The sequence below is a fragment of the Tursiops truncatus genome, chromosome 14 (assembly GCF_011762595.2).
Source record: "Tursiops truncatus isolate mTurTru1 chromosome 14, mTurTru1.mat.Y, whole genome shotgun sequence".
Taxonomy (NCBI): domain Eukaryota; kingdom Metazoa; phylum Chordata; class Mammalia; order Artiodactyla; family Delphinidae; genus Tursiops; species Tursiops truncatus.
In genome coordinates this window covers 53,551,062-53,565,137 of record NC_047047.1, presented here as the reverse complement: position 1 = coordinate 53,565,137, position 14,076 = coordinate 53,551,062, and the positions used below count along the sequence as shown (strand labels likewise).

Sequence of the window (14,076 nt, the reverse complement as noted above, 5' to 3'; positions counted from 1 at the left end):
GGCCCCTAACCCCTGTGTTGTTCAAGGATCAACTGTACTGCACTGCTTGATCTGGTTAAAAGGGAAATCTGGTAGCCTGGGTACTTGCAGATGGAGACCACCCATGGCCAACCCTTCACTCTCTTTTGGAAGTGATGAGAACTTCTCAGGAGAATAACAATTCCATTTTTCTTGTTTTAGATTCTTGAAATCACTCTTTTGATCGCCAGCTACATGAACAACTTCTATCAGCAGAAGGTGGTTCACCACCTCTCTGCTCCAGCGCTGCTCTCAGCTCGGACCCAGGGTCCTCAAGCCAGGGTGATGGGAAGCCAGCCCCTTCTGTCAAGCAGACCAACCAAAGGCCCCACTTTACTCTGAAAGCTCAGGGACCTGAACATTCACTCCCTGTTCTCTAACCAATGGCTGCCTCGGCTCCAAATAAGTTCATTTACATCCTGGCAGCATGGCACACACACAGTAGTAGTCCATTCTTTAAAAATAATGAGGATTACTCTCTTTCATTTGATTCATAAATATGCAAATGAATGCTAGTAATAAGACCTAAACACAGATTTTCCCACGTGCTGATTTTCTCTTAGTTTAACTGGGTTAGAATTTGTCATTTTTTTCCATCACCTTCTCCTTTGCCATCAGACACATCAAGGCTTTTTTCTCTTTTTTAAAAAAATATTCTAACAATCTTTAGAAAGTGAGATTCAAGGGAGTTTTTCCAAACTCTTATTTGGCAAACCAGTTGATTATTTGGCAATGCTCATTGCCAAAAAATTAAGTACTGTAATTAAATGTGCTTTTAATTAATGATATGGTGTTTAGAAAGAAGTAGAGTATACAGTTTAAGAAACAGCTTCAGGGTGGTGTTGAAGGGTAAATTTTAGAGCAAGTGCAGTAAGTCTTCTGGCCCTATGAATCATTGTGTGAGAAAACAGGAGCTAGGTAACCAGAACCTCCTATGGTTTTAGAAAGTGTACCCTGTCACTTTTTCAGATCACTGGAGTGTAAAACTTAAAATGAGACAGTGATTCCTGACATTCTTTGGCTGTCAACATAACCCAAGTTCACTGGAATATTGCCCACATTTCATTGCATTAGTGCTGGGTCATCTTGACCTTGCTTTGTTAAATAATAATATCTATGAAAACAAAGACCATTCTTAAAGCTTTTCCTCATACAGTCCTTTTTAATTATAGTTTAAAAATAAATTCCCAAAAATATTTTTTAAAAGGAAAGAGAAGGTAACTCTTCTGTGAAAGGAGGTAAATTTTTAGGTGAAAGAGTCTAGAAACGTATTACTTTATTAGGTTACGTAAGTGGTCAGTACATTCCAGTTTGTGTCAAAATACTTATTCATGATAAAAATGAAACTGTGATAAGACATGAAAATTATATTGCAAAAATGTTTAATTGAAATAGTAATCATGAGTATACTTAATTTTATTTATGTGTAGAATATTTTATATTTTGGACGTATATTTATCACTCTGTGTATGGTATTTTTTTAACAAATTGGGAAAAAAAAGTTAGCTGCTGAATTAATTTGTTGGCAGAGCCTTCATGTTTTCTTTTTTGCTGCTTTCTCCCTATGGCAATGTACTGTTCTCACAATAAGCCTTTTAAAAATGCTCCATCCCATGTTAGCATCCTTCGAAAGGACAGAGCCAAGAAGTATACTGATCAAGTAAGATTTTGCTTTATTGGTAATGACAAAGGTAAAAAAAAAAAAAACATAGAAATAGATTGCCATTTACTATTTCTCCTAAATCTTTTGAACCACAACCAGTCACTGGGTAAGCAAATTAATTTCTGAAAATAAATGGGTTACCAGTTTGAGATGACTCTCAGGAGCCTTTTGGCTGGGATACAGTAGTTTCTGAGTTCCCAGAAAACCATTTAATAATCATTAGTCGGTGAACCACAGGCTTGGCAGAGCTGTTACATATGTGTGAGGACTTTATTCTCAGGCAATAGTTAGTTCACCATCTGGTAAGCCCCCCGAAAATCTAATTTAAACAAGTAGTGAAGACTTAGCTTAAATGGTAGTACCCTAGACTTGGCATTTATTTTTGATAGAGCAGAGATAAAATATTTTGATGGAAAGAAATCAATTTTCTGTAACTGATGTGAAAATTTTATTTTCTGGGAAATTACTTTTATATAGCCATTTAAAAAATTCAAAGTATGTTATTATGATTGGTTACAAGAGAATAATGTTACATGTTTAATTGTAATGTTTGTCTCCTATCATTTTCTTCCCTTTCAATCATAATAAATGATTTACAAAACCCATTTCAAGCATTATCTTTTGAATAATCTTCAAGAAATACCTAATGTTTTCATTGTCAAAGCTGAGGTGTACTACTAGTGAAAATGGTAGTTATTACCTCCTTCTCTTGCACTCATGCTTTGTCTTCTGTGTTGCTTTGTTTTATCCATATAAAAGGAAGCTGTTTTGGCAAATTGTAAGTTTCATATGTATGTATGCATATTGACACATATACAATATGTATAAGTCATGGGGTTCTCCCATGATTTCATAATAAGCTCCTTATAGGTAAGTTGATTGGACTGTGTCTAAAATTTTATTTTGAATGCTCTAGATTTCTGTGTGTGTCCTTAAAGTCAAATACTGCCATAGCTTAGAAATGAATTTAACTCTCAATTTACAAGAAAAGTTAGTCACAACTTATAAAGTATTTGCTTGAAAAATGTGTTTATCAGTGGTTGTTTGGACATTTTTTCCATAGGAAAAAAATACATGGTAGTCAGGTTCCTGTAACAACACTTGTAACCCATAATTGTACTGAAGTATAATCCTGAAGAATTAACCACCATGGATAACCATATTTCTCTAGAAAAAGGCTTTAAGTAGTCCTGAGATGCCGAGAACACATTTCACCCATCCACCCACCTCCTAGCTGTCATGGAATTTGGACTTCGCTGCAGAGTCTCTGGGCTGATTCCAGGGGAGCAAAGGCTTTGGGAATGTGGGGAGTGAGGAAGCAAAAGTGAGTAGCAGGACTAATAAGGTGGAGAAGCTTTTCTGCTAACTGGTTCATGCAGGGACTGCATCTCCTCTCACATTTCCCCCTATTCTCTTTTTCCTAAAGGAAAAAAGGGATTTTATTGCCACAAGAGTACTTCATTTAGCAGGAAATATGCCAATTTCCTCCAGAGAAGGAATGACTTGATTCTCCTAATTCTTGTTTGAAAATTTCCAGAAAAGGACTCTGACTGGCCCAACTCATGTTAGGTGTTTAACCTCAAACACTCATATTAGGAGAATGCTTAAGTAAATTATTAAAAATCTCTATAGTGGAACCTTATGTAGCCATCAAAGCCTATGTTTATTATGGGTTTTTAAAAAATTGATATGGGAAAATACATGTTAAAATCAGAATGTTAACAAACTTTACAGTAAAATCTCAATTCTGTGAGAAAAAAGATTGGAATAAAATACATCAAAATGTTTAATAGTTGTTACTCCTGGTATTTGCTTATTATACCCTCTTAGTTTTTTCTGTATACTATTTTTTCTACAATAAGCTCATGTAACTTTGAAAACAAGGAAAAAATATAAAAACTCTCACTTTCTGGGCTATTGTTAATAGCCTCTGTATGGACTTCTAGACTCCAAAGCATCCCTCACATAGCTGCAGAAAATTATCTCATTGAAACTTAGGTCTAGTCATGGCACACCCCTATTTGAAATCTTATTTGGTTTCTCATCGCCAACACAGTAAAATCCAGACTGCAAGATCCTTCACTGTAGCTCAATCTACCTGTCCAGTTTGCTCTCCCACCTTAGCCCCACCAGGCACTTTATATGCTTCCACCCCAAACTATTCACAGATCCCCAGATATACTCTGCACACACCTTTATCCTTTTGCACTGTTGTTCGTTTCATCCAGGAAGCAGCATAAAACTGTCTCCTCCTCCATCACCACCATTGAAATCTGTGAGTCTTCTTGGGCTGATTCAGAAGAGGAGCTCAAATCTTTGTATATTTTACCTTGAGAACAATTTTCATCTACCCAGGAAAGTCACTTTCTTCGTCCAAGTTTGAAGCCTCAGGAGGCATAAGGGTAGAAAAGAGAACTCACCTGCTTAATCAGATCAAGGTGAATCAACTGAATCACTCCTGAATCAGTGCTGGTGATTAGGGCCCAGGCAGATAACCTTCACCTTCCTGGTTACCAGGCTCCCTCCTTCAACCACGTATCCCAGTTACCCAAATCATTATACTTTAAAATGCTAGTACTGTGCCTAGTCCACAGAAAACACCTGGCAAAATGTTAGCTGCCATTATTGTCCATATCAGTAGGGCTTCCCAACTAACATGCAAAGGGATTCTAAAGTTCCAGAACCCAAATCATTGCAATTCATTACAATTTGTCCCACATCAGTTTGTGAGTTTATAGGCAATGCTGATTCAATGATGGATGTATCAGCCTCACTTGCTACCATCCTTTCTCCATTGAAGTCCATTACTTCCCTTCCTATGTGCAACTGTAGTCTCCTATGTCTCCAAAATGCACCTACGTGTTGGGAGAATTTTGTCCCCAAAGATTTTATCTGAAGTGAATGCCTTTTATTTCCTATGAACCATCTGCTTCATTTCCTTGTGTTTGTTTCTTCAAAGTTGGTGATCAGCAGCTTACCTCACCATAATAACAAGTATTAAGCACTTATAATGTTTCAGACACACATAAGTTATGTTTTACATGTATTTATCTCATTTAAAACTCATAATTTTCCCCTGCTTTACAGGATCGGACACTAAGGCTCAGAGAAATTGACTTATTTTCCATTGTGGCAACGTGGCAACTTAGCTAGTTTGACTGAGTCCCGACTTCGATCTAAGTTTGTCTTATTCCAAAGCCCACATTCTTGAACATTACAACATAGAGACTAAGCCAAATGGCAGAACAGTAGAGGAACAGTTTCTCCTTCAGTCAATCAAAACAGATCAAATACTGTCACTGCCATGAATGTTTCACCAACTCCTTGAGGCATAATTAGTCACTTGTTCTAATATAAATTGTTTGTACCTCTCTGCAATAGCTTATATCTCTGGCTTCCTTTGGGTTATTATAATTAGTTGTGTATGTCATATAGTAATAATGTTTTTTATTGATTTGGAGATAAAGTAAATGAAGTATTATGGAGATGCATTTGCTTTATTAACTTATTAATAAATGATGTGCTATTGCATAAAACCTGAAACAACCAAACAAGCAGAGAGTTGGAAAATACTAAAATCGTAAATATTCTTTGCCTCTAGTAAATCACTAGAAAACAGCTCAGGAGATTGTTTCGTTCTCCATTCTCAATTCACTGCTATTGGGGAGAGAAAAGTAATTGAAGAGAGAGAGACCCCTGGCATATAAATAGTCGGTACTCAGTGGAATACTTTTAAAATAAAAGAACCCTTCCAGCCCAGAGTTTTTAGGTCCCAGATTTATTACCACTTGTCGCCTCTCTCTCCCACCCTAACGGATGAAGCTGAGACGCTCGAAAAGAACGCCGAAAACTACATTTCCCATGATGCCCCTCTTCTATACGCAACCTTTACTGGTGACGTCGCTACCATAGCAACCCACGAGCCAGCACTAAGCCGGCCTCGCGCAGAGCTCGCGGTCCCGCTGATTCTAGGCTGGACCCTACGCGGAGACCACGACAGTGGGGCGGCCGAGCCACGATGCCCAGGTATCCCTGCAACCCTGCTTGCACCTGGCTTATGCTCCCCTCGAGAGCCTCCCTTCTTTCCCAGCCCAGCCAGGAAGGGGTGGAGATGGGGGAGGGGTGGAGGGAGAGGCCGCTGCGGGTATATTTGGGGAGAGGAGATCCTCGCGGGACCCGTTGGTGGAAGAAAATTGTGAGTTCGTCCTCTTTGCAATTCCTGTCTTGTTGGTCAAGGATCCGTAGGCACTATCCTTGAGAGTGTGGATTCTGCCGAAAGCAAGTAGAAAAGTTCCCCAGGTGGAAAAGTTAAGAGATTTTGAAAGATCATTCAACTCCAATTATTCACTTTTTCAATAAGAGTTTCTCGAGGGTTAGGGAATGTTCTAGGAACAGTTTCAGGCGGTGAACCAGACCACAGGCCACTTCCTCAGGGACCTCGGCTCCGGGTGCAGGAGTTCACGACAACAATAAATGAGCCTAACTTGTGAAGGCACTGTGAAGAATGTAAGATCATATATAAACGGGCAGCAGGGGTGGGGGTGGGATTTTAATCACCTATCAAATACATTTTAGCTCTTCAGTTCTATGATGTCTATTTTAGTTGCTGTTCTCAAGGTCATACCTAAACCTTCTCTAAACGACTTATAAGGACATCGGGAGAGATGAGTCCTGGAGTCCATCACAGAGCAGGAAAGTCTGTTTTTCTCACATGGTGGATGGGCGGTGTGACCTCTGTTGAGTTTATGAACCTTAAGCTTCCCATCACGGTTTAATTGGTTACAACACCTCCTTCTCTCTTTTCTGCTGGGAACTTGGAAAGAAGATAATCACAATAATGAAGAAATAGTGTGTAATTGAAGAGCAAACAGGCCCGGACTGAGTTCTTAGGGGCTCACCTGTGAAATAAATGTGTGAATTTTAGTGCAGACATTTAGGGACACCTGTTTTGCTCTTTTCTAACCCCTTTTTTTCATTCCTGGTTCTTGAATAATGATGATTATAAACACTCACTGATTTCAGGTGATTATGTATAGGCCAGGCCCTAACCTAAATGAATTATCACATTTGAACAGTCATGGCAATCCTATGATGTTGGTATTCTTTTTTATCAGCATTTTAGAGGTGAAGAAACAGGTAAGCCTGGGGACTAGCACAGCAGCTTTCATATATTAGGCGCTCAAGAAATACTTGTTGACTTAATAAAGCAATGAAGGATCCAGAGAGGTTAGGTAATTTGCTCAAGTTGCCATACTCTATGTAGAAAGTAGTAGATTCGAGCTTGTAACACATCAAATCTTTCTCATGTATTTTTAGTTCAATACTCCATAATTCATTTAGGCTTTACTTTAAAAAAAAAGATATAATCTTATTTGTATAAAATTATATGAGTGTGTAGAGAGGTAAATGAAAAGATGATTTTCAAAAGTGATTTTAGGTGATTTTCCCCCTTTTTTATATTTTAAAAAAGGAATCTTGAGCCAAAAAATATATAATTTAAAAAACAAAGCCAAAAACTTTCAGGGGGCAAAGATTATGTGATACACTGGCTTTACACATTCCCCCTTTTCCTAGATGTTGGTGGTTTTCAAGTTGTGCGTTTCCAAAAGTCATTGTACATTCATGTGTGTCTGAGACGCTAACACACACAGCTTTCAGCCTTGCCCGGAAGCCCCCAAATCAGACAACCTCAAATCCTGGCAGTAAAGACTCTGCTTATCATTTTCTGCTTCAATCTAGTACAAAGAGAATGACTAATCCTCCGAAGTTTTACCAGTAAATTGTCCCCCCCAAATGATGTTGATTTGTTTTATAAATCTGACTGAAATAAATTTTCTTTGGGCTGGAAAGAAATTTTTGAAAGGATTCTTTTTTGTCTCTCTGAATTTTGGTTTTCTGCCTCATATAGTGAAACTCTCTGGGAAATCGCAACAGCTGAAGTGGAAAAACGGGGAAGTAATGGAAGTGAAGGCAATGGAGTTGAAACTGGAGAAAAGTCTGTTTTCTTCATTGGCAGTAAAAACGGGGTAATGCATTTTTTCCTACTTTTTTTTTTCCCCAAGTATTGTAATGATTTAACAACCAGTGGTAAAATTTATTGTAATACTTTGATAAAAATTTAGGTACTTCAACCCTTTAACCAGATGACCAATCTCCGGCCTGCTGGTTACATTGGATCTGGTTGGGCCCTCCTCACAGGTGGGTAGGGACTAACACCCAGCCTTTCTCTTCTTTTCAAGCGGTATGTCCTGACCTGGGCCACAGCAGCCCAGAGGAAGGGGCATGTGTTTCTGACTAGACAGCCCAGAGGAGTTATCTTTTCCCAGTTTGCACAGTCACCATAAATATTGATACTATTCTGATGGTCATATTTATAGGTAACTTGTACAGCTGAAACAAGCATATAGATAATAAAAACATGAACCATATAGAGTATAATATGTTTAACTTTCACTGTCTTAAACTAGTGTCACAGAAATAAAAGGAACCTTGAAGATATCTACTCTTCTTTTTTTTTTTTTTTTTTTTTTTTGGTGGTACGCGGGCCTCTTACCGTTGTGGCCTTTCCCGTTGCGGAGCATAGGCTCCGGATGCGCAGGCTCAGCGGCCATGGCTCACGGGCCCAGCCGCTCCGCGGCATGTGGGATCTTCCTGGACTGGGGCATGAACCTGTGTCCCCTGCATCGGCAGGCAGACTCTCAACCACTGCGCCACCAGGGAAACCCTACTCTTCTTTTTTTTTTTTAAGGCGATATACTGTTTTTTTTTAAATAAATTTATTTATTTTATTTTTGGCTGCGTTGGGTCTTTGTTGCTGTGTGCGAGCTTTCTTTAGTTGCGGTGAGTGGGGACTACTCTTCATTGTGGTACACGGGCTTCTCCTTGTAGTGCATGGGCTTCCCACTGCAGTGGCTTCTCTTGTTGTGGATCATGGGGCTATAGAGCACAGGCTCAGTAGTTGTGGCACACAGGCTCAGTAGTTGTGGCGCACGGGCTTAACTGCTCCGCGGCATGTGGGATCTTCCTGGACCAGGGCTCAAACCCATGTCCCCTGCATTGGCAGGGGGATTCTTAACCACTGTGCCACCAGGGAAGCCCTAGTCTACTCTTCTGCAATAGGGGTTCTTACTCTGGGATCCATGGAGGTACTTCTTGGGGTCTGTGAACTCCCTAGAAATGTATGCAGAATTGTGTGTGATTGTGCACTGGTGCTTTTTTTTTTTATGAGAAATTAGATTCCCCCAGGGTTCTAGTCACTGTAAACAGTGGTTGTATGGTCTAGGTTTGAATATTTCCAACAATGGGGGTGTTCTCTTTTACAAGGCAGGCTGTTTCCGTTTTTGTTTCTAGAAAATCCTAGTTACAAAGCCTAGTTGCTGGAAAATTGCAGTCTGTTTCATTGTAACATCCACCCCTTGGTTTGAATTCTGACCTGTAAAAGTATGAGAGTAAGTCTAATTTTACTCTTCTACTTGTTAAACCTTCAGATATTTAAAAATTACCCTTCTAATAGTTCTGGCAACCACCTTGTCTCCCTGAGTCTTTCTCTTTCGGCTTTAACGTTTCTTTCAGCCATGCCTCTGTGTCAGGGACTCTATATCAGTCAGTCATGGATTGTCTTATCTGCGGTGATTCTAATGTGTATTTCTCAGGATGGAACAGAATTTTTGAGGTTTTCCTTAACAACTGTAGAAGGTTTAGACACTGTTCGTGTCATGGACTCTACACGTCATGGATTATCTATCTGTTATAATCCTAGTAACTCAACTGGAATTATTCTAATGTGAAATTCTCAGGATAAAACAGAATTTTTCAGGTTTTGCTTACCTACTGTCAACTAGAGCAGGTCTGCCAGCTTCTCTGTTGCCAGATGCCGTGTTCCTGTTACTGTACAGAAAAATATTAGTAATCACATAACCCTGCTCACTAAGTTTGAGCTTGGGGTCTGCAAGCCTTTTTCATTTATGATGTTGTTTTGTCCTTAATTTTATTAGACTGGATCTTTTGTTACAGTCTGTTTTTATTGTTATCTTAAATTACTTTTATTAAAGTAATTCATGTATGTGGTTTAAGAACTTAAAGACTATCAAAAGATAAATGAACTTATTTACAAAACAGAAATAGACTCACAGACATAGAAAACAAACTTGTGCAGACTTCCCTGGCTGTCCAGTGTTTAAGACTTCTCCTTCCAGGGCAGGGGGTGCCGGTTCGATCCCTAATCCGGAACTAAGATCCCACATGCCTCGCGGCCAAAAAACCAAAACATAAAACAGAAGCAATATTGTAACAAATTCAATAAAGACTTTAAAAATGGTCCACATCAAAAAAATCTTTAAAGAAAAACGAAAACAGGGCTTCCCTGGTGGCGCAGTGGTTGAGAGTCCGCCTGCCGATGCAGGGGACATGGGTTCGTGACCCGGTCCAGAAAGATCCCACATGCTGCGGAGCGGCTGGGCCCGTGAGCCATGGCCGCTGAGCCTGCGCTTCCGGAGCCCGTGCACCACAACGGGAGAGGCCACAACAGTGAGAGGCCCGCGTACCGCAAAAAAAAATAAATAAAAAGAAAAGAAAAACTTACGGTTACTAAAGTGGATAGCGGAAGGAGGGGGGATAAATTAGGAGTTTAGGATTAACATACACGTGCTACTATATATAAAATAGATAACCAAGGACCTGTTGAATAGCACAGGGAACTATACTCAATATCTTATAATAACCTATAATGGAAAAGAATCTGGAAAAAAGACATGATTTTCTTCTTTCCTTGATATTTTAATACTGCATTAATTTGTCAGAATCAAAAAAAATCATTTGGTCATCTCAGTAGATTAGAAAAGCAGTCAATAAAATTCAACACCTGGGGCAACTAACTTACTTTTAGCAAACTAGGAATAGAAAAGAAACTTCTTAATCTGATATAGACTATTATTAAAGTACCTCCATCAAATGATGTACCATAATTGATTTAACACAGTTTGCCTACTTTTGGATATTTGGACTCCCTCCTCTGTGTTTATTCAACAATTATAATTTATGCTATGATGAACATCTTTGTGTATGTTGATCAGGTTGCTTAATCTCTCTGTGTCTGTTTCCTCATGTATAAGATGAAAATAAAGTACACCTACCTTAAAAAAAAAAAGATTACCAAAGGTACATAAAGTAAAATAACAAATCTCTCCACATCATTCAGAATCTCTCCTCAAAGCCACAATTTTCATATCTTTTACGTTTCTTCTGTAATTTACTCCTGTATTTCTGAATAATGTGCTTATGGGCTGTTTCCAGACTTTGAATATTATACACTATCTGTTGAATTTCTGATAATAGTAGAAAAGTATTTACTTCCCCATCTCTCTCAAACTCCCACTTCTAGTAATATCATTGCTATTATCATGTTGGGCTGAATGCTATTATCATGTTGGGCTGAATCAATATTCAGTGTTAGTTTATTTTATTATAAGTGTCTAAATCATTTTTGCTGGTGTGCCAAGTGCAAAACTGTGATTATATTTCCTTTCTCAAGTAACTTTTTCCTGAAGTTTAAAACTTCTTTGTTTTTTATTTGCCTAGTTTTTATATGTACTTTAGTTTTTACATGCATTGGTTATCTATTGCTACATAATAAATTACCTCAAAACTTATCAGCTTTTAAAACAACAGTCATTATCTCACCCAGTTTCTGAGGGTCTGGACTCTGAGAGCACCTTAGTTGGGTGGTTCTGCTTAAGAATTTTCATAAAGTTGTAGTCAAGATGTCATCTGGGACTAAAGTTACTTCTCGCCTCGACTGAACTGGAGAATCAGTTTCCAGGCTCCTCAACATGATTGCTGGCAAGAGGCATCAGTTTCTTGCTGGCTGTTGGCCAGAGACTTTAGTTCTTTGCCATGTGGACCTCTCAACAAGGCTGCATACAGCATGGCAGCTTGCTTCCTCCAGAGTGAGAGATCAAAAGTGAGAGGTTACCTGAGACAGAGGCTACAGTCTTTTATAACCTAATTTTGGAAGCGACATGCCATCACTTCTGCCATATGCTGTTGGTCAAAAAGAGCAGTGCAGTGTGTGAGGGACTACAGATGGGTGTGACTACCAGGAGGTGGGGCTCATTTGGGACCATCTCTTTTTAAAAATTTTTATTTTATATTGGAGTATAGTTGATTTACAATGTTGTGTTAGTTTCAGGTGTACAGTGAAGTGATTCAGTTGTACATATACATACATCCATTCTTTTTCAGATTCTTTTCCCACATAGATTATTACAGAATATTGAGTAGAGGTACCTGTGCTATACAGTAGGTCCTTGTTGATTATCTATTTTAAATATAGTAGTGTGTTTATGTTAATCCCAAACTCCTAATTTATCCCTCCTGTCACCTTTCCCCTTTGGTAACAATAAGTTTGTTTTTGAAAACTGTGAATCTGTTTCTGTTTTGTAAATAAGTTCATTTGTATCGTTTTTTTAGATTCCACATATAAATGATAGCATATGATATTTGTCTTTGTCTGACTTACTTCACTTAGTTGAATAATCTCCAGGTCCATCCATGTTGCTGCAAATGGCATTATTTCATTCTTTTTTTATGGCTGAGTAATAGTCCATTGTGTGTGTGTATATGTATATATATATATATATATACACATATACACACACACATATATATATATATATATATATATATATATACACATACACACCACATCTTCTTTATCCATTCCTCTGTTGATGGACATTTAGGTTGCTTCCATGTCTTGGCATGAACATCATAAATAGTGTTGCATGAACATCAGGTTGCATGTATCTTTCCAAATTATGGTTTTCTCCAGATATATGCCCAGGAGTGGGATTGCTAGACTGTATGGTAGCTCTATTTTAGTTTGTTAAGGAACCTCCATACTGTTCTCCATTGTGGTTGTACCAATTTATCTTCCCACCAAGGTGTAGGACGGTTCCCTTTTCTCCACACCCTCTCCAGCACTTATTGTTTGTAGACTTTTTGATGATGGCCATTCTGACCAGAGTGAGGTGATACCTCATTGTAGTTTTGGTTTGCGTTTCTCTAATAATTACTGATGTTGAGCATCTTTTTATGTGCTTTTGGCAATCTGTATGTCTTCTTTGGTGAAATATCTATTTAGGTCTTCTGCCCATTTTTTGATTGGGTTTGTTTGGGTTTTTTTGATATTGAGCTATTTGTATGTTTTGGAGATTTATTCCTTGTCAGTCACATCATTTGCAAATATTTTCTCCCATTCTGAGAGTTGCCTTTGTATTTTCTTTAAAGTTTACTTTGCTGTGCAAAAGCTTTTAAGTTTACTTAGTTGCCATTTGTTATTTTCATTACTCTAGGAGGTAGATCTAGAAGTGTTTTGCCTATGTTTCCCTCTAAGAGGTTTATAGTATATAGCCTTACATTTAGGTCTTTAATCCATTTTTAGTTTATTTTTGGTGTGGTGTTAGAGAATGTTTTAATTTCCTTCTTTTATATATAGTTGTCCAGTTTTCCCAGCACCACTTACTGAAGAGACTGTCTTTTCTTCATTGTATGTTTTTGCCTCCTTTGTTGTAGATTAATTGACCATAGGTGCGTGCGTTTGTTTCTGGACTTTCTATCCTGTTCCATTGATCTATATTTCTGTAGGAGCCTTATTCCTCCAGCTCTTTTTTTCTTTCTCAGGATTGCTTTGGCTATTCGGGGTCTTTTTTATTTCCATACAAATTTAAAATTTTTTTGTTCTAGTTCTGTGAAAAATGCCATTGGTAATTCGATAGGGATTATATTGAGTCTGTAGATTGCCCTGGGTAGTAAAGTCATTTTGACAGTACTGATTCTTCTAGTCCAAGAACATGGTATAATCTCTCCATCTGTTTGTGTCATCTTCAGTTTCTTTCATCAGCATCTTACACTTTTCAGAGTACAGGCCTTTTGCCTTCTTAGGTAGGTTTATTCCTAAGTATTTTATTCTTTTTGATGTGGTGGTAAATGGGATTGTTTCTTTAATTTCTCTTTCTGATAATTCGTTGTTAGTGTATAGAAATGCAACAGATTTCTGTGTATTAATTTTGTATTCTGCAACTTTACTGAATTCATTGATGAGCTCTAGTAGTTTTCTGGTAGCATCTTTAGGATTTTCTACATGTAGTATCATGTCATCTGCAAACAGTGACAGTTTTATTTCTTCTTTTCCAGTTTGGATTCCTTTTATTTCTTTTTCTTCTCTGATTGTCATGGCTAGGACTTCCAGAACTATGTTGAATAACAGTGGTGAGAGTGGACATCCTAGTCTAGTTCCTGATCTTAGAGGAAATGCTTTCAGCTTTTCACAGTTGAGTACGATGTTAGCTGTGGGTTTGTCATGTATGACCTTTATTATGTTGAGGTAGTTTCCCTCT

The 14,076-nt window shown here is 38.2% G+C and overlaps 2 protein-coding genes across 7 annotated transcripts in view; both read left to right on the top strand.

Moving 5' to 3' along the window:
• Positions 1-2,286, top strand: part of PLEKHH2 (pleckstrin homology, MyTH4 and FERM domain containing H2) — a 127,397-nt gene extending 125,111 nt beyond the window's left edge. For all 3 annotated transcript variants that reach the window (XM_073791397.1, XM_033838637.2, XM_004313414.4), the window contains one exon: positions 181-2,286. In XM_073791397.1, the coding sequence (XP_073647498.1) occupies positions 181-360 (180 nt within the window). In that variant the 3' untranslated portion in view covers positions 361-2,286. The remainder of the gene's footprint in view (positions 1-180) is intronic.
• Positions 2,287-5,565: 3,279 nt separating this feature from the next.
• The window catches only part of DYNC2LI1 (dynein cytoplasmic 2 light intermediate chain 1), a 49,460-nt gene continuing 40,949 nt past the window's right edge, over positions 5,566-14,076 (top strand). For all 4 annotated transcript variants that reach the window (XR_002177920.3, XM_019943226.3, XM_019943228.3 and 1 more), the window contains exons 1-2: positions 5,566-5,707; positions 7,590-7,707. Coding sequence is in view for 3 of the 4 variants with exons in the window: in XM_019943226.3 (XP_019798785.1) it covers positions 5,700-5,707; positions 7,590-7,707 (126 nt within the window). In the remaining variant the exon portion in view is untranslated. The remainder of the gene's footprint in view (positions 5,708-7,589; positions 7,708-14,076) is intronic.